Genomic DNA, 24,334 nt, shown 5'->3' with positions numbered 1-24,334 from the left:
TTTATGAACATCGATTGATTGTTGGTTTCGAATGATAATTGGAGATTTGGATTGTTCTTGTGAATCGCAGGTTTCCCTGTAACACACAAGAGAAGAAAAGATGGTTGGGAGACTCTATAGTGTTTGTGCAGAACGCACAATAACTTGAGACGCCTCTGTTCCATTGCAGCATACGTTCCCCCGTTAATAATCTATCCTGAACCGCAAGCCAAGATACACTATTTAAGATACACTAGCATAGATGTCATGCATTAAGATACAAGCTACCATTAAGCGCTAAGGAAATGAAACCAGATGTAGTTGGCAGAAGCTCTGATTAACATTTTTGATCAGATTACCAAAACAGACGAATGAAGAGATTCTTTGACATTGAATCAGAAACACAAGTTCATAGCTAAAACGAGCAAGTTTATGAAAATCACAGAAACACACATGCAAAAACTATACGATCGTGAAAATCAAATCCCACAAGAGAAATGCAATTCCGTCGCCGGTGCTCTCTCTTTCTCTACAACAAGAAGGTCGCGAATGTCCTACAGTGGGCCTCTCATAGATTGTATTTACAATAAAGGCCCATTACGATTTTTTTTTGGGTAAAATCCAAACCGACCGGTTCGCAATTTTTAATTTCTGGTTAAAATTACAAATCAGGCGGTTCCCAGAAAAAACCCTAAAGTTCGTCTTCTTCGTCAGTGTTAAACCCTACAAAAACAAACAAACGCAAAAACGAGCTCCCAACTCTCTCGCGTCCGCCATTGAAGATATGGTTGTACCGCAGAAGAAATTTGCTAATGGAAAACGTAATGATTCTACAAAGTCCTTTAAACCAATGAAGAAACCGTTTAAGAAGACCAAGGACGATGTAGCTGCTAGGTCTGAAGCCATGGCTCTTCAGCTCGAAGATGTTCCCGACTTTCCTCGAGGTTTGATTTTCCCCCTCATAATTTCTATTGTTATACAATAAACTATTCAATTCTGCTTCCTTTTGTTATTACTCGGTGTCACGAATCCCAAACATTTGATTAGGTAGCTAAAAATGAAGTTGCTAGCTTCATTTTCTCTCCTTCAGTTACTTATCGTTAATATGATTTAATTGATTTTCAGGTGGAGGTACTTCTCTGAGTAAAAAAGAGCGTGAGAAACTTTATGAAGAAGTCGATGCTGAGTTTGACGCTGATGAGCGTGTTTCTAAGAAGAGTAAAGGGGGTAAGTCTAAAAAGAGAATCCCTAGCGATTTAGACGACTTGGGTTTGCTTTTTGGCGGCGGCCTTCATGGAAAACGGCCAAGATATGCCAATAAGATTACCACTAAGGTATATTACTCGCAACCGTCTTAGTCAGAATTGGTTAAGAGACTTATCCTTGTAACATTTTACATTCCACATCGTTCACTTTTGTTACTTTCATTGGGTTTTAGTGATTTAAATCAGATTCATTTCTTTTCTTCATCCTGGAACAAATTATTTGTGTACATTCTACTAAACTTCAGAATTTATAGCTTGATCAACGTTATTGGAAAACAACCTTAACCTAGATTGATCAAGGTCCATAGATTACATTGACTAGATTTCTGAATGAATGTCCTCTGACGCTTTATCTACATAGATAGTTCTTACATCAGTTGCTGATGCCTGCTTTACAATTTTTAAACACTTGTGCATTCTTCAGATGATGCCATAACCTATGCCATTTTAGCTTTCTATTGACATCCATCTATACTCATAACCATGGTTGCGTGGTTTTACTGTCCTAGAAGATTTCTTAATCATATTATACCTGTACTTTTCATGTGCTGACTTTTATGTGAATAAATGTTCAGAATATTTCCCCAGGAATGAAACTTTTGGGAGTTGTTACTGAAGTAAACCAGAAGGATATTGTAATTAGTCTTCCAGGGGGCTTACGCGGATTAGTTCGTGCAAGCGAGGTATCAGATTTTACAGATCGTGGGATTGAGGTAACTGCTGTAGGCTATAATTGGCTGTTTAAGCTCCCTGTACGATGGTCATCTTGGCCCTTTTCCATTATTGTTTCTGCAATCTGATTAGAGTTGGTCCTCTCTTTGTAAACCAGGACGATGAAAATGAACTCCTTGGAGACATTTTTTCTGTGGGTCAGCTTGTTCCCTGCATTGTATTGGAGTTAGATGATGATAAGAAGGAGGCGGGCAAAAGGAAAATATGGCTTTCATTGCGACTTTCTTTGTTGCACAAGGGATTCAGTTTTGATTCCTTTCAACTAGGGATGGTATGTCAAAGTTTGGTTCACTTTCCTTTAATTTTGTAATTATGTACTACTTGGGAGCTCTGCCTTAGTTAATATTTTCATATGTATTTCTGCGTACGGGTATGCAAGTTTATTTGCATACCTAAGCGATTTAAAAATCCTAAACGAGTAGGGAGATTTCATGGCTGACTGAGCTTAGGCTTTATTTTTTGCATATGCTAGCAGTTTTTAATGAAATTAAGCTATATATTTGCTATTCTGAACTGGGGTCATACTTTGCAACTCAGTTTTTTATTGCTGATAGTTGTTAACCTTGTAGCTCTTCTATATAGGTTATGATGTGTTGTTTGAAAATAATTATCTTATATTTCATTCCATATGCTTGTTCAGGTGTTCTCTGCAAACGTGAAAAGCATCGAAGACCATGGTTCTATCCTTCATTTTGGATTACCTTCTATCACAGGATTTATCGAAATAAGCGACGATGGTAAGTAACCTGGTTGACCTACTACTGGCCTCTTAGCTCTTTGTCTCACTTTGAACTTTTAAATATGATTTCATCAGGGGAATGATATTCAGTTTACCTCTTAATGTACATCATGATAAAAATGGGCTGTATATGTCCAACTTAGGGAAATACTTTAGAGGATCCTAATGCAAGTTTCTTGGCTTTCTGCTTCTGCTTCTGACCATCTTTGAAAAATTTCATCTTCCTTTTTCTGAAATTTCTAGGAAACCAGGAGTCAGGAATGAAGACTGGGCAGCTTATTCAGGGTGTGGTTACAAAGATCGATAGAGACCGTAAAATTGTTCATCTTAGTTCTGACCCAGATTCAGTGGCAAAGTGTCTGGTATGTCCTGAACCTTGAACATTCTGTTGCAAATTACCGAGTGAAGGTTCCTTAATTTACACAAACTTAACCACATGAATACCATTTTGCAGACCAAGGATCTTAGTGGCATGTCGTTTGATCTTCTCATCCCAGGAATGATGGTTAATGCTCGCGTGCAATCAGTCCTCGAGAATGGGATACTGTTTGATTTTCTTACGTACTTTAATGGAACGGTGAGTTACTAATGATTTTGATCTTGTATATTATTGCTTGAACTGGAATGGTCTCGTTCATGTTCAACCCTAAATCTTGTTGATACTTTTGAGTTACGTTTCTCATTGATGTGCAGGTTGATCTCTTCCACCTAAAAAATCCATTATCTAACAAAAGCTGGAAAGATGAGTATAATCAGAATAAGACGGTATGCATTTTGGTGTCACGCTTTTCTGATTCTTCTATTTGCTGTGTTTCTATTATATATGTCATGATTGTCATCATAGTTTGCAGATCTTCTAGTCCCACATCCATGTTTGTTTATGCCTTGGCGTTTTCTTGTTATCTCTGTAGTTAGAATTTCCATGCTTATTTGCAAGGAGTATAGTTAAGGGGTGTTCAATTTTGGTAAATCAAATCAAACAAAAACAGAATAGAAATCATCCAAAACTGATTGGTTTCACTTCTTCTATATCTAAAAAACCATAACTAAGGGTACTATGGCTAAAAAACCAACTTTGAACCGTATCGTAAATCTAATCAAACCAATCTGAATAAGATTCAAATTCTATATTTCCTAAGTTGAATTGCTTGTCCAGAGCAGTTGTTACAAAAAACCTAATAGGTACAATGTTACTTCAAACTTACATCTCCTTCCTAATGAGTGTTGGTTATGCATACATTTCCTTCTATTTGGATGTTTAACACAACTTGTTTTCTTTGATTACCATAGGTTTGGTAAAAGGCTGAAATAGTCCTTGTTCTGCAATAAATTCTTTCTCTCTACTGCTGAAAGTTTGTTTTATATGCTTTGTAATTTTTTTTTAACTTGTATAAAATGCTCCTGTTTTTCAGGTTAATGCTAGAATATTGTTTATCGATCCATCATCTCGAGCTGTTGGTTTGACATTGAGCCCTCATGTTGTTTGTAACAAGGCTCCTCCATTGGTAAGTTACTAATTCCATGCGCTTCCACTGATATATAATGACTAAAGGAATTTGATTTGACAGCTACTTTATGGTTTAATGACTGGTCAGTGATTGTAACATCAGAATTTCTTACATCCACGATTTTTACCACTGCCTAGCATACTTAAGCCTTTGATACCTGAGACAGCATGGATCTATGGGTTTAGTGGTCGTGTCTACCTGTCTTTGCTCTTTTCTAAAAATATTTTTGTAAAATTTGTATTGGCTCTTTACAGCATGTCTTTAGCGGAGACATATTCGACGAAGCAAAAGTAGTTCGTATTGATAAATCAGGCCTTCTTCTGGAACTTCCCTCTAAGCCCACACCAACTCCAGCATACGTTAGCGTAATGTCCAATTACCTATCCTTATTTTTGAAAAGATTGAGCTTTTTGATGTCCTTTGTTAACTTGAGGTTTAACGTTGCTGCAGACATATGATGCCGCCGGAGATGAAGTAACGAAACTGGAAAAGAAGTTTAAGGAAGGAAATCACATCCGTGTTCGAGTACTCGGCCTTAAGCAGATGGAGGGGTTGGCCGTAGGGACTTTAAAGGTATCCTACTGCCAGATATGCTAAAAGATTGTTCTTTTAGTTTCGATTATTCATTTCAACCTCTGTATTGCAATCTAAAAGCAAATAGGCAGTAGTTTGGTGCGGAATCATACGTTTATACCCTCTATTGGGACATGTATGTTTTTTTGCTCCTGTTTTACATTGGTTTGTTTCTTTCTTTTCATGTTGTTTTTATATTGAGCAGGAAAGCGCCTTTGAAGGTCCAGTTTTCACCCACTCTGATGTCAAGCCTGGTATGGTGACAAAGGCAAAAGTCATATCTGTTGATACATTTGGTGCCATTGTCCAATTTTCGGGTGGTCTCAAAGCAATGTGCCCACTTCGGCATATGTCTGAGTTTGAAGTTACGAAGCCTAGGAAAAAGTTCAAGGTTGGTTACATTGATCGTACATGATTAATTTGCAACATTGTTGCGGCATGCCTAAGTTTTGAATGATGTTCTATTTCAGGTTGGAGCTGAATTAGTATTCCGTGTGCTTGGCTGCAAATCAAAGAGAATAACTGTTACCTACAAAAAAACACTTGTAAGTTTTCTTATGATAGTGAATCTGATTTTGTTAAATTGTTTACATATTCCTTGATATGTCTAGTTTTGTTGGTTTATGGAGGCTTATAATTGTTCAAATCATTTCCCTCTTATAATCTATGTAATAAAATGCATCTCGTTTTTATTATCGTTCCTTCTTTTATTTTCTTCTGCTGATTCAAGGTTTTACTTTTTACACTTGTGTCCATTTCTTTCTGGTTAAAAATGGAAAATAAGTTTCTTCTTTATTAAACCATTTCACTTAACTATGGACGAAAAATATTTGGAGGGACTTTTGTCTCAATTTGTATCTCTTTTGGAGGTTAGGACTTAGGAGTGGAGAAGCTCTATTGCTATTTACTTTCAGTCATCTATTGCTACCGTTTCAATTCTGTTCTCATGCAGTAAATATGAAATGTTTATTCTTTTTCAGGTGAAGTCTAAACTTCCAATTTTGAGTTCTTACACTGATGCAACTGAAGGGCTAGTGACGCATGGCTGGATAACAAAGATCGAAAAGCATGGATGCTTTGTTCGCTTCTATAATGGAGTGCAAGGATTTGTTCCCAGGTCATTGCTGCACCCTTTTGTTGTATTTGAACTGCCGTTTTCTTTCAGTTCTGGTTTCCTTATACTGATATTCTACACAGATGTTTTTCCCCCTCATAAAGGCTTTGGTTAAGTTTTTCTGTTTTGATGGTCGTAAATTAATAATGCTATACTGACTTTGATTAAACAGATTTGAACTTGGTTTAGAGCCTGGAAGTGATCCAGATTCAGTGTTTCATGTTGGGGAGGTTGTCAAATGTAGAGTAACTAGTGCAGTTCATGGTACCCAAAGGATCACCCTTAGTTTCATGATAAAGCCATCAAGGTTTTCCCTATTTTAATCTGATATTCATCTCGCATAAAGGCTGTCTTGATATCCTTAAATTCTGTAGCTCAAATTTGTGTAAATCATTTGTGACAGTGTTTCTGAAGACGATTCGATCAAGTTAGGTAGCATTGTATCAGGGATAATTGATACTATAACTAGTCAGGCAGTCATTGTCCGTGTTAAATCCAAAAGTGTTGTCAAGGGTACAATTTCTGCTGAACATTTAGCTGATCATCATGGTATGTGTTTTGACCCACACAAGCGTTCATTTTGGTTTTGCTTTTATTCATCTGTTTCTGAGTTACTTTTTGTGATGTAGAGCAAGCAAAATTAATAATGTCACTTTTAAGACCTGGATATGAGCTTGATAAGCTGCTGGTACTAGGTATGTTATTTACTAGCTACTTTTCAGAACTTTGTTTTCTTTATGTACATATCCTTAACGCATTTAAAGGAGACTGTCTAAACGTTCACAGTTCTAGAATTTTATTTACCTCTCAGTGGTTGCTGATGGATTGTAGAGAGAGAAACATTTTTATGAGAGTAGTTCTTTCTCCAAGTGATTATTTAGTTCGGCTTCATATCTCTGGTTATGTAGTATCAAAAACTAATCAAAACATCTAGTTCAAGGAAGGCGGAGTAATAAGTTAACTATTTTAGTGGTTGATGATACCTTATAGTTACATGTGGAGTAATAATTTTAGTTTATCTTAGACATTGAAGGCAACAATATGGCTCTCTCTTCAAAATATTCTCTCATTAAGTTAGCTGAAGAGCTTCCTTCGGATTTTAATCAGCTCCAGCCAAACTCAGTGGTTCATGTGAGTAGTTGCGCCTTTTAAATTTAGTAACTTCTTAGTGGATGAATTCGTTCATAAACTCACATTTACTTTTGATGAATTCGTATACAGGGTTATGTTTGTAACTTGATTGAAAATGGCTGTTTTGTCCGTTTTCTTGGTCGGTTGACTGGTTTCGCCCCAAGAAGCAAGGTGGATTGTTTTTTACTATGAATTTTCTTTGTCAAATGTTTGTTTGTATATTTTGTTTCTTGAAGTTTGTTTCTTTTTCTTTTCAAGGCAATTGACGACCCCAAGGCAGATGTGTCAGAATCCTTCTTTGTTGGACAATCAGTTCGGGCTAATATAGTTGATGTATGTGAACACTGGACTAAAGGCCTTAGATTAAGTTTGTTGAAGATGTTATAAGGTCTTGATCAGTTGTAATATTTTTCAGGTCAATCAAGAAAAAAGTAGGATAACTCTTTCATTGAAACAGTCATCTTGCGCATCTGTAGATGCTTCTTTTGTCCAAGAGTACTTCCTCATGGATGAGAAGGTGGTGTTCTTGAGACATATCTTTTTCTTTTTATTGGGCTAAAGAACTCAATGTAATCTGTTATGTACTGCATTTTTATTGAGCTTGTGTCAGGATATTTCGAATGGGTCTGCATAACACTGGCTAGCACTGTACTTCATGTGATTTTTAAGAAGGATTGATTTCTAACAGTTACTGTTTATTTGTCCAGATATCGGACCTGCAATCATCTGATATTACTAAAAGTGACTGTAGCTGGGTTGAGAAATTCTCAATTGGGAGTTTGATCAAGGGAACCATACAGGAACAAAATGATCTTGGTGTGGTGGTGAATTTTGACAATATTAATAACGTCCTTGGTTTTATACCTCAGCATCATAGTAAGTCATTTTGGAGAATCTGTTTCTCGGTACAGTTTCGTATGGATTGCATCTGATTTAGACATCTCTACATAGTCTTTGTCTGATACATTATGTTTTCTTCTTGTAGTGGGTGGAGCTACTTTGGTACCCGGTTCTGTTGTCAATGCAGTTGTTCTTGATATATCTAGGGCAGAGAGACTAGTTGATTTGTCTTTGAGGCCTGAGCTCTTGAACAACTTAACCAAAGAGGTGTCCAACAGTTCAAAAAAGGTTTCACTCTAAGAAGATATATTCTCGCAAAGTTTTGTTTTATTCAAGTTTTCTCCCATGCTCATCGTGGTTCGCATAAGTCTAAATTGGGCTACGGCTTATATCATGTTGTGTTTTATCTTGCTCCAGAAACGTAAAAGAGGAATCTCCAAGGAACTTGAAGTCCACCAGAGGGTCAGTGCTGTTGTAGAGATTGTGAAGGAGCAACACTTGGTAAGTATATAATTGCATTAAGTTGATAATTAGTGCATGTTACATTGTTACTCAGAGCTGCCCTTTTTTCCAGGTTTTGTCGATTCCAGAGCATGGTTACACTATAGGATATGCATCAGTATCAGACTATAACACTCAGAAGTTGCCAGTGAAACAATTTTCCACTGGACAAAGGTGAGCTTGCTAGTCGTCCATTTTTGGCCAATCTTTTACTTATTTAATTTGCTTCCCTTTGTCATGGTTCCTAATTTCCCATATACTCTTTGCCCTGCCCAACTAAACTAATAAAATTTGAATTTGTATATACATCCACTGGCAGCTCATTGTACCTTTTATTGGCAATAGACATAGCTGTCCTTACTGTTGTAGTTACTTGATGGGAGCTAAGTATTTTTTGATTATTTTCTATGGGCAGTGTTGTTGCTTCTGTTAAGGCTGTGCAAAACCCTTTAACGTCTGGGAGGTTGCTTTTACTTCTTGACTCTGTTTCCGGCACTTCTGAGACTTCCCGTTCTAAGAGGGCAAAGAAGAAATCCAGCTGTGAAGTTGGTTCTGTTGTCCACGCCGAGGTTACTATCGCCCTTCCTTCTTAAGTCTTTTTTTTTTTTTTAGTTGTGTCTATGCCACCATAACTTCTGCTGCCTCATACTAACAGCTTATACTTATCAGATTACTGAAATAAAGCCTTTTGAACTTAGAGTAAACTTTGGCAACAGTTTCCGAGGGAGAATCCACATAACTGAGGTTCTTGTGTTGCTTACCATCATCATTTTAGATTGTAATACTCGTTCTTCAATACTTGGTGAACGAAGATTTTCTTATATATCTCAACTATGGATTGAATAGGTAAATGATGCGAGTACAAGTGATGAACCTTTTGCCAAATTCAGAGTTGGGCAATCAATTTCTGCAAGGGTTGTTGCAAAGCCGTGTCATACTGATATTAAAAAGACTCAACTTTGGGAGCTTTCTGTAAAGCCTGCAATGCTTAAAGGTAATCCAAGAGAATTGAAAAATTCTACCAATCATATAGACCATTGACTCCCATTAGAATATACATTGCAGAACAGTCACATACCCTTAGGGTTTAAAACGGTTTTAGTCAGTCTATTCTAGCAACTTGTGGGATGGTGATATATGAATGGTGTAATAATTTTATTCTACGTGAATTATCTTATTTAGGATTTCCTCTAGCTATTATGTTTTTCAAAAAAAAAAAAAATCATTAACCAATGTATGCCACATGTATGCTTGTATATATATCTTACATAAGAAATATTTGCTCACACAAGATCATGATATAGTCTCCGTGTCTTTCTTTCTTGTTGTTGCAATTTAATTAGATTCCAGTGAGTTTAATGACACACAAGAGAGTGAACAACTTGAGTTTGCTGCTGGACAATGTGTCATTGGATATGTCTACAAAGTGGATAAGGAATGGGTTTGGTTAGCAGTATCTCGCAACGTGACAGCACGCATATTCATATTAGACACATCATGCAAAGCTCATGAACTTGAAGAGTTTGAAAGGCGTTTTCCCATCGGTAAAGCTGTTTCAGGCTATGTTTTGACGTACAATAAAGAGAAAAAAACATTACGGTTGGTTCAGCGTCCACTACTGTTTATCCACAAAAGCATTGCCAATGGTGGAGGCAGCAAAACGGATAAACCAGACAGTAGCATTCCTGGTGATGATGATACTCTATTTATTCATGAAGGAGACATTCTGGGTGGAAGAATTTCTAAGATACTTCCTGGTGTTGGTGGACTTCGTGTGCAATTAGGTCCTTATGTATTCGGGAGAGTTCATTTTACTGAAATCAATGATTCATGGGTCCCTGATCCATTAGATGGTTTTCGTGAAGGCCAGTTTGTCAAATGTAAGGTCTTAGAAATCAGCAGTTCTAGTAAAGGGACTTGGCAAATTGAACTGTCATTACGGACCTCACTAGATGGCATGAGTTCTGCTGACCATCTCTCAGAAGATTTGAAGAATAAGTAAGTTTTTATTTTGCCTATACTCTTCATTACTGTCTGTGTTGCTTTTAATATGGATTAAATCTGTTTGCGTTAAATCAATGCTGGTAAACAGCTCATCACCACTAGACGATAACTATTATTGGGATTTTCTTATGCATTAACTCTATTTGAACTTGAAATTCGTATGTTTGTGAAATATTTTCCCAAAATGTTTCTAATTTACTTATTCACCTGATGATTGTTTTCACTTTTCAGTGATAATGTTTGTAAGCGTTTTGAGAGGATTGAAGATCTTTCGCCTGATATGGGCGTCCAGGTATTTTTGGCCTAATAACCATGACTTTGCAACCTACTTTCCTTATGGTAAAACTTATGTTAATTTCAAACTTTTACAGGGTTATGTCAAAAATACGATGTCGAAAGGTTGTTTTATTATACTTTCAAGGACAGTGGAGGCAAAAGTTCGACTGTCAAATTTATGTGATACGTTTGTTAAGGAACCCGAAAAGGAATTTCCAGTAGGAAAACTTGTGACTGGCAGGTAATGCAAGCTTCCTGTCAAATAGATATTTTATAATATACTTTATTTTCTGCTCTAACCAATATACATTGTAGGGTTTTAAATGTGGAGCCTTTATCCAAGCGGATAGAAGTCACTTTGAAGACAGTAAATGCTGGTGGGCGGCCAAAATCTGAATCTTATGACTTGAAGAAACTCCATGTTGGAGATATGATTTCTGGGAGAATCAGACGTGTGGAGCCCTTTGGCTTATTCATTGACATTGATCAAACTGGCATGGTAATGATCTACTTTTGTGAATTCCTTAAAATCTGTTAAATCCAAACTGTATGCTACTTTGCCAAATTATCCTAATAGAGTAACTAGACTGGCAATAATTTACTTCATTACTATCTACCTTTCTTTTTGTGGTAGGTTGGATTATGTCACATATCACAGCTTTCTGATGATCGTATGGAGAATGTACAAGCCAGATATAAGGCTGGGGAGAGCGTCCGCGCAAAGATTTTGAAGGTAGGTGGTCTTTTGTCAGGAATAATAAAGTTCTGTGTAGTATTTTTCTTGACTACCACTGTTCCTATTAGCCTTATGCTAAGAGCCCAGTAACTAGTATCTGGAAAATTAACTTGAACATAGCTTTTCTATGATCTATGTTACTCTGGAATGTTAATGCTGTTCTTTTTCATTTTGGTGTTTGCTCTAGCTGGACGAGGAAAAGAAGCGTATATCACTCGGAATGAAGAGTTCCTATCTTATGAATGGTGATGATGACAAGGCACAACCACTTTCCGAAGACAACACAAGCATGGAATGTGATCCAATCAATGATCCGAAGTCGGAAGTTCTTGCAGCAGTCGATGATTTTGGGTTCCAGGAAACAAGCGGTGGAACTTCTCTGGTTCTTGCCCAAGTAGAATCAAGGGCTTCTATCCCTCCGCTTGAGGTTGACCTTGATGACATTGAGGAGACGGACTTTGACAGCAGCCAGAATCAGGAGAAACTACTGGGAGCCAATAAAGATGAAAAGAGCAAGAGAAGGGAAAAGCAAAAAGACAAAGAGGAAAGGTTGGTTATTTCTTTAGAAACAAAGATGCTTTATATTTGGTTTCAACTCATACTGAAAAATTATACTTGTGTAGAGAGAAGAAAATACAAGCTGCTGAAGGAAGATTGCTGGAGCATCATGCACCTGAGAATGCTGATGAATTTGAGAAATTGGTTAGAAGCTCTCCAAACAGCAGCTTTGTCTGGATAAAATATATGGCGTTCATGCTCAGCTTGGCTGATATTGAGAAAGCCAGGTCTATTGCTGAGAGGTACTTGTTCCTAACCCCTCTGTATCATTCAAAGGGATACATACTGATACAGGTTGAGAGCGGAAACAGTTTTTGGGACCTATAAATATTATATAATTAGATAACCGTCTGGATCTAATATCTGCTTGATAAAGCATTGAAGTTTTATGTGATAGTCGCTATATTCGGTTTGTTTATCCTGTCTAAAACTATCTCTACTGAAGGGCCTTGAGGACTATAAATATTCGTGAGGAAGAAGAGAAGCTAAACATATGGGTTGCTTACTTCAATTTGGAAAATGAACATGGAAATCCACCAGAGGTAGATAGAAGACTCCAACGAAAGCTTTTTAGATATTACCAATAATAGGCTTATATATTGCAATTTTACTCGTGTTTGATTTCTCATCTCCAGGAATCTGTTAAGAAAGTGTTTGAAAGGGCCCGTCAATACTGTGACCCAAAGAAAGTTTACCTCGCACTCTTGGGCGTGTACGAGAGAACAGAGCAATATAAATTGGCTGATAAGCTGCTTGATGAGATGATTAAAAAGTTCAAGCAATCTTGCAAGGTACATGCTGTTTGATCTTTATCTTCTCAAAGCAGAGAAATTTGGCTCGTCACTCACTCTGTTAACAACTTTATCTGATGTATCCTTTTTAGATTTGGTTAAGGAAAATACAAAGTTCTCTGAAACAAAACGAGGAAGCCATACAATCCGTTGTGAATCGTGCCTTGCTATGTCTTCCCCGCCATAAGCACATAAAGTTCATATCACAGACTGCCATCCTTGAGTTCAAATGTGGAGTTGCGGATAGAGGGAGATCACTGTTTGAAGGTGTTCTTAGGGAATACCCAAAAAGAACAGACTTGTGGAGCGTTTATCTTGACCAAGTTCGTTATATTCTGCTTCTCCAAAATTTATATTTCATTGTCATCTTTTTTAATTTATAACTTGATGTTTATCTTGTACAGGAGATCCGGCTTGGAGAAGATGATGTAATTAGATCTTTATTCGAGAGAGCCATTAGCTTGAGCTTGCCCCCCAAGAAGATGAAGGTGCCAAATAGTCCTGGTCTCTAAATCTGCTTTATTAAGTGTATTTGATTACTACGGATTTTTAACCATTTTGTTCTCTTGTGTTCTCAGTTTTTGTTCAAGAAGTTCTTGGAATATGAGAAATCTGTTGGTGACGAGGAGAGAGTCGAATACGTGAAACAGAGGGCGATGGAGTATGCAAACAGTACCTTGGCCTGAGATTTTGTTGTAACAAAGCACCAATTTTTGTAAAATTACTAAAATTTTGAGAAGCAACCATTGCAATCAGTAGCCACTTCCTGTTAAATTTGACACTCGTGTAAACCGCAATTTTGTGAGCTCTTGTTAAGCTTTTTTAAATGACAAGGCTACTGAAAACTCTAAAAATATTGTTCTTCTCTTGTACTTGGATCATTTTTTTCCTGATAAAAGAACTTGCAACGCCTTTACCAGTTTCAAAATTTGTTCCTTTGCACAAGAGTAACCAATATTTGTCTCATGTTTGTGTAATCTAAATTACTGAGGTAAAAAGAAACTATTCAAACTAAGGACGAGTTTATGATTTATCACTACAGTTTTGTGTCCAGTATCCCTTTGTTTTAATTTCAAATTACTTGGGTTATTCGTCTCTATGTACACAACAATACCGAGTCCTATGATTAATTTAAAACCCACTTCACTCACCAACTTCTGTACTTGCGGGAAGTATCCTCTACAAACTGTTGCAGGGAGAGAGAGGATTTGGTTGTTAAGACTCGTCGCCCTTAAGTACACAAGGCAGCTGCTGAGACTGGGTATTTCCAACTCTTTGCATCCTATACGCAATAGTGTCAATAAGCTTGTAAACATCCAATATTCACTACCAGTTATTTAATAAATTCCATATACATTTTCCAACTAAAACTACTTTGGACTCAGTTACGCACCAGATCAAATTAGTGAATTCGTTAACCATGAAACTGCCGTCCTTTAAGTTGCAAGCCTTGGTAAGAAAGCGGGCTCGGAAGAGGATGACCTAGTGCAAAGCGTAATGGACACGCTCAAGCAACTGTACAACTTGGTGTAGCATGAGAGGCGGGAAAGAACGTTGCTTTGAACTTGCTTTTGATGTGCTTGGTGATGGCTGAGGTGTCGATAAAACTGACTCCTGCTGTCTATTTGTAAGCTCCAAGAACTGAGCAAGCATGTCACCATCCAATATCTTTCTCGCTTGGGACTGCAACAATTGAAAACTTATGTATCATACTAGCAATAATGGATAAGAGGTAATTATTTAGCAAGCTATTTATATGTCCCCAGACACCAAGATTTAATGACCCACCGAATGCAAACATTGAAGTGTGAACTGGACTCTTAGAAATGATATTCATCTCACATCTAGAAACTTTGAACTGTTTTTTGGTTCACTTACCGGATTCTCTCGACCTCGGAACTCATTATGATCATTACCAAGTACAGGAGCAGTCAGGGGATGGATCCCAAGCTTTGCTTGGACACCTTCTAAGAGCTCATATTCCTCGCTACAGAAATTGGTGACCGGTCATTGAACTAACTAAGGAAAATAAGCACAAACAGAATTTCTGGTGCAAGTTTAATTAAGGGTAACTATGTATAACACAAGACAAAAAAAAAGGCCTTTATTTGATGGAAAAGAAGGTCACGCCAATATATTTTCAAAAACTAGCTATGTCATCAGTCAGATATTCAAATCATACCTTGAAATAGGAGCAAACACAAATATACTTCCCAATAGCGTGCCTGCTATGATAGTGTCATCAGCTGTGTCAATACTTTTACTAAGACCATAACTTCGCAGTACATCATCAGCTGGAAGTTTGTAGATGTTGCAACCCTATTAAGAAGGTGGGTGCAAGCAGAAATGAATTGACTATATATGTATATTTTATTGGTTAATGAGGTAACTGCAATGTTGTAACAAGAAACTTGACAAAAATTATCCATGAAAATTCCTAGAATAGAAATTGGAATTGCAATAATTTCATTCAAGGTAAGCTACGTTAAGCTTGAGAAATGTTAGACCAATGCGCCAATTAGTCTTTTTCTATGGCCTAAGACTATACTTTCTTATAGAAGGTAATAACATAAGATCAAGTTTCTTACAGTATAAGCACACCACTGAACAGAAAGCAATTAAGTGAAATGATCGCTGCAAGTCTAGGATTTACCTTTTTTATAGACATGGCAATCTCTCCCATGTAATAAGCACAGTTTAGATTCAGGTTGGACTCCGGACTTGAATATTCTGGATTATCATGAGGTATTTTCACTTAGCAAATTCTACTGAATCATAACAATCAGCCTCTATAAGAGTATTTTCGAATCCCAGGGTTTATAGCACCTAGAAGAATCGTAAGAACAAGGAAGATCACAAGATCACACTTTTCTAACTGAAGTGAAAATTGTTTGATAAAAGCTATATTTGAATTAAGGACGAGACAAAAGAGAAAAGGTAGGTGCTTCGTACCAAGGTGCTTCATACCAAAGTCTGAATGATCTTTGCAAGACAGGATTGCTATACTCCCCTTGCGATCAGATACAGCAACGGAATTAGCATCCATTAGAAAACAGTCAGCAACTAACCTCTGCGCTGGATCACAATATATTTGGTGAAGTTTCTTTGATTCCTTCAATAACATAAACAAAAAATCTCTAATATTTTCAGCCAAAATTAAGTAGGCAAACAAAGAGAAGACATATATATAACAAAGGAACAACAGAAGGTAATATTCAGCAACAGAACAAACCTCGTGATAAGAATAAAATAGAACACCATCACGGCAATCCCCAACAACAATTCTAGTGAAGTATGTGCGCAGAGATGTTATCATGAAACGGGTCCTTCCTACCGCAAACCTCTTCATTCTCTCAGGACTATCGTTCGGAAAACCACAGACATAGAACTATTGAAGACCAGGATATTTGTTAGTAGATTAACATGCTAAAGAATTGGCAACAAAACTATAGATCATCAAAGTGAGGCTTACAGCATTGCCGGCAGATGCCAGGAAGTAATGATCAAGGTATGGACAGATTGCAAGTACCATACCCGGCCAAGTGGTTGAAGAGGCCAATCTTAACTGCCATGTTTCAGCTTCATCAAGTTTGATTCCATCATAGCTGTAATCATCTGGACTGCTGCAGAGGCTACTGCTTGATAGGTTTTCTGTTGTGTATCCCACAACATCATGGAAAGGTGATGTACGTTGGGAAGACGAACAAGCCTTTGAACAAATTGTCATTGAACCACTATCCGAGTTTTGAGTGTGTTCTAAGCAGAGGATGATTACTCGTCCTTTTGTACTGTAACAAGGCATTCAAAGGCATTCAAAGGTCAGCATAAAGTTCGTCTTACATCAGTCTCCACTTTCACTCCATGGTCAAATTAAAAAGTGGCAAAAAAACAGATTTCAAACCTTTCAGCTTCACCACTGGGTAGTATAGCAGGACCAGAAGACAAACTCGTCCCAACCACAAGGACATGTTCATTTCCCACACGTACAAGCTCCATTGACTTTCCAGTCTCTCCAGGTTTGAGCTTGTAGGATGATAACACTGACCCACTGAGCGGGTCTACACAGCATATATCAGACGTACATGTATCATACAGATCAGTTCTCATCACAATCAATAATTTGCTTTCACTGTGGTAGATAACCTTTCGCGGGGTGCCTCCAAGCTGAAACTTTTGCGCATTACGCCGTTTGCTGTGCACCATCTCCACCTACAAAATAAGCATATACATCAGGCTATCATAGCCGGACCCAAATAATAGCTCCAACGCATTCCCACAACTGTCTATAATGTATACGACTACGAAAACACAAATGAAAGCAATTAGCAAATTCAGTTGTTTGTTGGTAACTATTTTTCAAGTAAACCATATCAAAACATTAACGATTGATCGATGGAATTTGCATCTTTGTCCAAAGAGCAACAAAATGGTCAGTGAAAATCTGAAATTAAATAATTACCAGATGTAAACAGTTCTCTGAAACAAAAAGAATTCCTTGGGGGCATTCAAACGAGCATACAGGAGTTGCATGAGTAGAAGGTTGGAATGAGATGGAAGTATAGGAAAGGCTTTGTCGAGCTGTTTGTAACAACCATGGCCTGTCACTAAGAGCTATGATGTCTGAATCCAGTGAATCACTGAACGGAACCAAGAAAACAGGTGTGATGCCAATGCGTCGGGTAGCAATTAACAGAAGGTTGACTGGTAAATTGTCTTTTTTGCCCACAACAGTGTCCATCTCCTCTTTACAGTGACTAAAATAATCTGGACAATTCAACCCGGATGAATTTGAAAAAGGGGCCCACTCAAAACGGAGAAGCATCCCATTTCTCAACCCAGAAAGGACATAAAGTTGATCAACTAACACGAGTCTTACATCTTGAGGAATGCACCCACTAATAACAGTTCCCATTGTATTTGTTAGCGATACCAACCCAGAAGCAAGGACTCGAACACCAACACCATCTTCTGTGAAGGAAAGGACCTCAACAGAAGGCTTATGTGTGCCAATCAAAAATGTATAGCCTTGCTCCATAGCAGAAGGAATCGCAGCTTTGCAAAAATTATCCGGGGAAGAATCACGGGATCTCTTTTTTCCAATATGTTTTTGAGGAACTGAGATGCAGGAAACTTCATACTGCAATGTTACTCGTTGAATTTCATAGATTTCACAGCATTGAGATGATACTGATTTGACCCCAAGAATAGACAAGAAACAAGGGTTAGACGTAGAGACAACTATCAAATTTTGACCAACTGCCCCCAAGCTGATACTGACATTTTCTGGAAACCACGATGAGAAAAATGGTGAAGAAACAGGAATACCATCAGAATGAGCATCCATTGTAGGCATGCACAGCCTAATTGCATCTTGATGAATCTGAACCAACAAACCATCAGCAACAAGCCCACATGCGAAGGTGCAAACATCAGACTGGAAACCAACTGAATCAGTGACATCTTTAAAACTTAATCCAACTGATAAAACCCTGGTCTCCTCAACAAATGACAAAACAAGAAATGAATGGTATACATCAGTAAGCTTCATTTTAACAGTCCAAGTACCAGTTATTCCTTGATAAACAGGCGCGGTTTTCAGAAGTTTTTCTACATTAATGCCACTACGAATAATTCTCAGAGAGCCTTCAGGGGTTACACCACAACAAGCAAATATTTGGTCTCGTTTTTCATTCTGGTCATCCATAACCGAAAAATCCAAGATCGGAGCAATATTTTGTATGGAACTCATCCAATGTAGCTTCTCAGTTCCCAATTTGAAAACCGTTCCATCTGCCATTTCTGCAAATGTAGCAAGGAATCCACCTTCGATCCATAAAATATCCTTGCATGGTAAACCTTTGTATAAACACTCTGATAGATTTACTTTAACCCCATCATCTTCATATATGAGTTCAAACATGAAAAAATCACCATTATCTAAGCAAATAATCATCCGAGGATTATGATTATTTTCCGGCTCCCAAGTCCATGAAGAGACGTTCTTAGAACTCAACTTTCCAATGTCACTTTCAGTATCTATGAACATGGGATCATGATCCCTGACCTCATGATCCCTGAGCTCTAACAAAGCACATACAACAACATTACAGCCCTCATCGTCTCCATCTTGTACTCTACACGACTCTTCAACAAAATGCTCTTCCATTAATGAAGCAGGAACAAAATCTAAGGATGTCCTAAACAGACAGCAAGGGTTTTGAGGATCTCTTAGATCCATTAAGAGAACATCACCAATCCTAAACAGAAAGGCAAATCCAGAGGAGTGAGGAACTTCGACAATACTATGTGCCAGAGCCCCAGTTTCAACATACTCTGATATTAAACATATGGATTCCTCTTTGACATTCCATCTAAACAAAGCCAGCTCATTCATGAGGGACCCTTTCCTATACGATCAGAAAAATACTGAGGTAAGCAGGCACAATAACTGAAAACAGAGCTTCTCAAATTGAAAGGATTCAATACCTATTTATAACAATGGCAAGAATAGGAGCATACTCCTTGGATTCATTAAAATCTTTAGAAATGAAGCACATGCTCCAAATAGTACCAGATATTGCTTGAATAGAGCTACCATTCCCTCCGTCTTCAGAAGGATAAGAAATCCTCTAAAATAAAAGAAATTAAATATAATGTTAGCCACTTTATCAATATCAATCATGCCACAACAAAAGGTAAACCTCCCGTCTACTGAAGTTACAAGATGATCCGAAGTTGGTGGCAGAAATCAATACCTGATGAATAATATCACCCATAGACGATGTTGAGAGGGAAAACAGAGCAAAACGGTCATGATACGCACTGACAGCAAGAAAGAGACCACTGCAAAATGCATTACAGGAGTCAAAATTACTGGTTGCTATTCAAGATACAAAAAATGTAAGCTTTAACATTAAGGTGTGGCTTAGAAACATGAACGCTCCAATTCAATTCTCTCAACAATCGAATAGTGAGTACTTGGGCAAAGGCCAAAACATACAAAAGAAAAAAGAAACAGCTAGCAATTATGGTTATTTTAAAAGTAGTATCTAAGTCATCAATAGGATAATGAAGTAACAAAATCATGGTTTTTGAAAACTTGCCTGGAATCTATTGTGAGCATTCTTCCGAGTTGAATCCTTGAGTTACCTGGAGTAGAAAGTTGAACATGTTGTATTGGCGAGAACCTACACCAAACAGCAGTGAAATGAGCAACGGTGACATTAGGTTTCCGGGATAAATAAGAGTACATGGGATCTAAACCTGTGCATTTCATTGCTAAATGAGAGAAATGAGAGCTTTCCAGAATCAGAAAGAACAGCCAGAAGGTCTTTTCCCATCTGCAAAAGATAACAGATGGTTGACATATCAAATCATATAGATCTGCATTCCTGTTACTAACAAAACAAAAAGCTTGGTTGTCACCAATTTAAAAAAAATCTTTGCCGGAGTAAAATACCTGATCAATCAAATACAGTATACCGTGCTTAAATGGAAAATGCTTACCTGCAAACTATTCGAATAAAGCTTGCTACTCTGAGGTATGACAGCCAAATCCTTAATTGTTCCAAATACATACTGTTCACACACCGATTCAACAATCCCGTCTTCACCAATAACCACCAATTCTATGCAGGTCTCCTGGTAAGACAAAAGAAATTCCATTTCTAGTTACTGCTAAAACAACAAAAGCACACACTACAGACCTAAGCATTTCTCACTGTATTTCTGCTCTACAGACTCTAAATCCATTTGAAATAAGCTTTTATAACAACATCCTGATGCAACTACCATACCCACAAAAAAAAGTATACAACTTTTTACTCTTTCAACAATGCCCTCAACATAAAAAACAGCAAGCAAGTGAAACAAGTGCAGATAGCATATCAACTCCACAAAATCCCAATCCCTAAAGGAGAGATATTTAACAAAAAAAAAAGCAGTTCCCACAAGACAAATCAGAATCCAGAATCGAAAAGTAGAGATCAGAGGAAGAAGAAGGAACTGAGACCTTGCCGAAAACTATGTCGCGGGAGGAAGGGGAGCGGAAGTAGCCATAAGCAACCTGGAGAACGACGCTGGGGCGGAGGATGCACTTAGCTAGGTAGTGATCCCCAGCAGAGGAAGGGGAAGAGGAAGGAGGAGGCGTAGGAGCCGCCGTGGCAGGTGATGATTGAGACTGAGCGGAAGATTCATCCTCCGGAGCCGCCATGATTAACAGAAGGAAGTCGGCAAAGGTCGTGCTTTTCCTTCTTTAATTTCCTCTCCGTCTTGTGAAATTAAAAAAGGGACCCAAATCTTACAGTGACACTGTTTCATTTTTTATCATAAGAAAAAAAAAAACAGTTAAATCCATATAACAATCGTTAAAAAATCAGTTATTACTTATTAACATAAACCCTACAAAAAAATTGGTGAAAATATACGATGATTTGTATGTTCCAAAAAATATACTATCATATAGTGGTTTGTATTAGTATTGTAACGTGTTATAATTTAGATTTATATCTAAGTTTGATAATTTAATAATATATTCATCATCTATTCTATTGTTAGTATTGTTCGATGATATATTAAACAGTTTCAAAGATCTATTGGAATTTAACTTTTTTAGTCACTAGTCATAAGACCGATTTGCTAGTTAAAAATGTTTCAAAAAAACAACATAAAGGATTTGCTAATTTGGAAAATGCGCAAGAGAAAATTGTTTTTTTTTAATTGGTAATTATGTTTGTTATTCTTGATTGTATTTGATGTGTAGTAGTATAATTGTGGATAATTAATAATGAAGTGTCTTTGTGACATGAAAAAATTTAAAGGGTAAATTTGTTTCTTCATTGGGTTGGTGATTAGATAAGAAAAAAAATGTTATTAAAATTCCATTAGATTTGTTTAGTTCTAAATAGTTTATTGGGCTTGTAAAATCACTAATAATCACTGTACAGTACTAACTACAAAAATGTTGTAGGAAAGAAACCAGTTATAAAAAAATAAAAATAAAGGAGGAGAGAGTCCGTTTTTAATAGAAGAGGCGACGAAGTTGTGGTAAAAGAGAAAAAGAGACCCGTTTATTGCGCCAAAACCAGAGAGGTGCTTCTCTCTCTCTCTCTTTCTCTCATTCCATTCTTGTTCCATTTTGATCTCACCGTCAGATTTCCTTACAGGCTTTCGTTAGTTCCTTTCTCCGATTTGTCATTGTCTGTTTAGGACACGATTTCTTTCTAGGGTAATTCTCGTTTTTTTGTTTTGACATTTCTTTATCAATCCAACAGTTGAACTTTTTGCTTGTAATTTGACTCAATTCTGAAACTTTCGTTAATAATTTGTCAATTTACGGATCGTGATCATTGGCTGTTGATCGGATTTTAGGATTCTACTGATCTAGCGATTCCAGAAGAAAAAAAAAGTAGAGATTTTGATTAATGGTGTTTATGGAGTTTGTGTCTTATTTCAATGCTTTGCATTTTTTTTAATCTGATCTAGTGATGATATTTGGCTATTCAATTTGTGTGTGTTTCTGCAGACGATTTTTGATATACAGGCAATGGATCCTCCTGTGTCGGATCTTGAGAGTATTGAAGATCAGAAAGAAGGAGGACCTTCCTTTCACTGTGATCTTTACGATACACAAGTAGTTCACAAGATTGCTCAGGTTTTTCTCCCTGGTTTAGCCACTGCTTGTGTCGATAACACTACCGGAGATATCTTCAGGAGTCCTGGTTCTGTTGCTGCTGACATTCGAAAAGAAATGATAGAGTACTTGACTCGTAGAAGCGAAACCTTTGTGGCTGAACACATTGTTCTTCAAGGAGGTTCTGAGATTGAAGCTTCTCATGATCCTTTTGACATTATATCTGATTTCATCGATGATTTCGCCACTTCTAAGCGGAATTTGTTCAGCCGGGTTTCGGGTTGGATGCTTAGCGAAAGGAGAGAAGATAATATCGATGATTTCGCGCAAGAGATGGAGATAAGCGGGTTTTGGTTGACTGATCATAGAGAAGGTATCGCTCAGACTTTGCTTAAAAACGTTGATTTTAAAAGCAGTGCACATTGTGAGATGAAATTCCAAACCGAAGGAGAACTCGCCGAGCACGCCATGAATTGTGGGTATAGAACAATGAACTGTGAGAATGAGGGTTGTACTGCGGTGTTTTGTGCGAATCAGATGGAGAATCACGATTCTGTTTGCCCGTTCAAGATCATTCCGTGTGAGCAGAACTGCTCAGAGAGTATCATGAGACGTGATATGGATAGGCATTGTATAACCGTATGTCCTATGAAACTTGTCAACTGTCCATTTCATTCTGTTGGTTGTCTCTCTGATGTACATCAATGTGAGGTCCAACAACATCATTTGGATAATGTTAGCTCTCATTTGATGTACATTCTTCGGAGTATTTACAAGGAAGCATCTCTGGATGATCTCAAACCCCGAGCTGAACAGATACAGCAGGTGAAATATCAGCAAATACATTTTTCTCCATTTCAACCTTTCTGAGCTAAACTGCTTTGAGCGCAAAACATGACTTTTTGCTTAAAACTTTTTGTGGTATGTTGCAGTTGTCTACTAGGTTATCTGAAGCTCGTAATGCAAGATCACTAACAAATCTGGTCAAGGAAATTGATGGAAAGCTGGGGCCTTTAGAAATCAAACCAAAGATTGTTACTGACTCGGAATCCGATAAACCTGAAAATACAGAAAAGAAAGCCTTAGAAGAAGCTGAGATTAAAGAAAAACCAGAGACGAGTAACTTAAAAGCTGTTACATTGGAGCAAACCGCGAGAGAAGCTCCGGAAGATAAATTGGTTTCAAAAGAAGTAGATGCTGCAATGGTGAAAGAAGCTGCAAAGAAAGTTTCAGAAGCTGAGATAGCAGACAATGTTAATGAAGAAGGCGAATTAAAAGCGCAGAAGCTTTTAGAAATAGGCGAGTTCATCAAAGAAGGAGACAACAACTCTGCAGATGATTTATCAGAGAGAACCGAAACCAAAGCTCCAGAAGTTGTGGTCATGGATGAGGCTAGAGAGGAGGAGGATAGTGTAGAGACAAAAGACACAAGAACATATGAAACAATCAGAGGTTTAGAGATTGAAGCCAATGAAATGATTGATGAAGAGACAAAGAAATCGACTGAAACCAAAACCGAAGCTCCATCAAGAATAGTCATGGACAAAGAGGGGGATGAAGAGACAAAGAAATCAACTGAAACAGAAACCGAAGCTCCATCGAGAATAGTCATGGAGACAGAGAAGGATGAAGAGACTATGAACTCTAGGGCTCGTGCTTCGGATGAAGCTGAAGCACTGTCAAAGAGCTCTCAAGGTTTTTCTACGGTGCAAGCTGAAACCGTACCCCATATGTCTTAACATCTTTTGTTGAGACAGTTCAAACTCTTGAAGCTAGCATGGAGTGTATGTTTTCTTTTCATTTAACCAAAGATTGTTTCTTTTGTCTGTCTGAAAATATTTGAGTCATCAAATGTATCCAATTTTGTATTGCTTAATCAATTGATTGGTTTTTTGCCGTAATTCATCAATTCATTATGATTGTCCTATGTGTCCAATTCTGATTAAGCTTTTCAAA

The 24,334-nt window shown here is 37.5% G+C and overlaps 3 protein-coding genes across 11 annotated transcripts; 2 read left to right on the top strand and 1 right to left on the bottom strand.

Annotated features, from left to right (window-relative positions):
* Nucleotides 1-646: 646 nt before the first annotated feature.
* AT3G11964 (RIBOSOMAL RNA PROCESSING 5) lies at nt 647-13,659 on the top strand (the record flags this gene model as incomplete). 2 transcript variants are annotated; one of them, NM_001337968.1, is made up of 40 exons in its annotated part: nt 647-923; nt 1,105-1,313; nt 1,820-1,957; nt 2,074-2,247; nt 2,617-2,713; nt 2,959-3,077; nt 3,170-3,292; nt 3,409-3,480; nt 4,128-4,220; nt 4,478-4,588; nt 4,674-4,796; nt 5,002-5,187; nt 5,267-5,341; nt 5,777-5,913; nt 6,083-6,217; nt 6,314-6,459; nt 6,540-6,605; nt 6,935-7,041; nt 7,132-7,212; nt 7,300-7,374; nt 7,457-7,558; nt 7,749-7,917; nt 8,027-8,169; nt 8,299-8,382; nt 8,456-8,556; nt 8,798-8,951; nt 9,052-9,126; nt 9,229-9,376; nt 9,726-10,380; nt 10,618-10,678; nt 10,758-10,903; nt 10,978-11,161; nt 11,297-11,395; nt 11,586-11,947; nt 12,022-12,198; nt 12,402-12,498; nt 12,592-12,747; nt 12,840-13,070; nt 13,152-13,235; nt 13,326-13,659. In NM_001337968.1, 40 exons carry the CDS (start codon nt 764-766, stop codon nt 13,431-13,433), a joined length of 5,763 nt encoding a protein of 1,920 aa, NP_001326789.1. The 2 variants fall into 2 exon arrangements, with proteins under 2 accessions (NP_001326789.1, NP_187803.4); NM_112030.4 differs by having other exon boundaries at nt 764-923; nt 4,719-4,796; nt 6,083-6,195; ... (1 more) ...; nt 9,052-9,132; nt 13,326-13,433.
* Nucleotides 13,660-13,661: 2 nt separating this feature from the next.
* AT3G11960 (Cleavage and polyadenylation specificity factor (CPSF) A subunit protein) lies at nt 13,662-21,076 on the bottom strand (the record flags this gene model as incomplete). Of its 4 annotated transcripts, none has more annotated exons than NM_001337966.1 (16): nt 13,662-14,029; nt 14,141-14,430; nt 14,626-14,734; nt 14,930-15,066; nt 15,401-15,477; nt 15,700-15,859; nt 15,980-16,135; nt 16,220-16,535; nt 16,649-16,956; nt 17,207-19,154; nt 19,234-19,376; nt 19,503-19,590; nt 19,851-19,934; nt 20,011-20,087; nt 20,254-20,388; nt 20,759-21,076. In NM_001337966.1, 15 exons carry the CDS (start codon nt 20,957-20,959, stop codon nt 14,230-14,232), a joined length of 4,140 nt encoding a protein of 1,379 aa, NP_001327782.1. In that variant the 3' UTR covers nt 13,662-14,029; nt 14,141-14,229. The 4 variants fall into 4 exon arrangements, with proteins under 4 accessions (NP_001327782.1, NP_850565.1, NP_001327783.1 ...); NM_001337967.1 differs by having other exon boundaries at nt 13,743-14,029; nt 15,700-15,817; nt 20,759-21,032; NM_112029.4 differs by having other exon boundaries at nt 14,015-14,430; nt 20,759-21,004.
* Nucleotides 21,077-21,725: 649 nt separating this feature from the next.
* On the top strand, nt 21,726-24,303 carry AT3G11950 (TRAF-like superfamily protein). Of its 5 annotated transcripts, NM_001202936.2 has the most exons (4): nt 21,730-21,837; nt 21,912-21,973; nt 22,271-23,203; nt 23,311-24,303. In NM_001202936.2, the coding sequence occupies exons 3-4, from the start codon at nt 22,292-22,294 to the stop codon at nt 24,115-24,117; spliced, it is 1,719 nt and encodes a 572-aa protein (NP_001189865.1). In that variant the 5' UTR covers nt 21,730-21,837; nt 21,912-21,973; nt 22,271-22,291; the 3' UTR covers nt 24,118-24,303. The 5 variants fall into 5 exon arrangements, with proteins under 5 accessions (NP_187801.3, NP_001189865.1, NP_001326500.1 ...); NM_112028.5 differs by lacking the exon at nt 21,912-21,973 and having other exon boundaries at nt 21,726-21,837; NM_001337964.1 differs by having other exon boundaries at nt 21,730-21,973.
* The last annotated feature ends 31 nt before the right edge of the window (nt 24,304-24,334 follow it).

The sequence above is a fragment of the Arabidopsis thaliana genome, chromosome 3 (assembly GCF_000001735.4).
Source record: "Arabidopsis thaliana chromosome 3, partial sequence".
NCBI classification, from domain to species: Eukaryota; Viridiplantae; Streptophyta; class Magnoliopsida; order Brassicales; family Brassicaceae; genus Arabidopsis; species Arabidopsis thaliana.
The sequence above is the reverse complement of the archived record's forward strand: the minus strand, read 5'-3'. Positions and strand labels throughout refer to the sequence as shown.

Coding starts and splice junctions, on each gene's coding strand:
- AT3G11950 (NM_112028.5), top strand. CDS start 22,292: ATGGATCCTCCTGTGTCGGATCTTGAGAGTATTGAAGATCAGAAAGAA. Junction 23,204..23,310: donor GAGCTGAACAGATACAGCAG/GTGAAATATCAG, acceptor GGTATGTTGCAG/TTGTCTACTAGGTTATCTGA.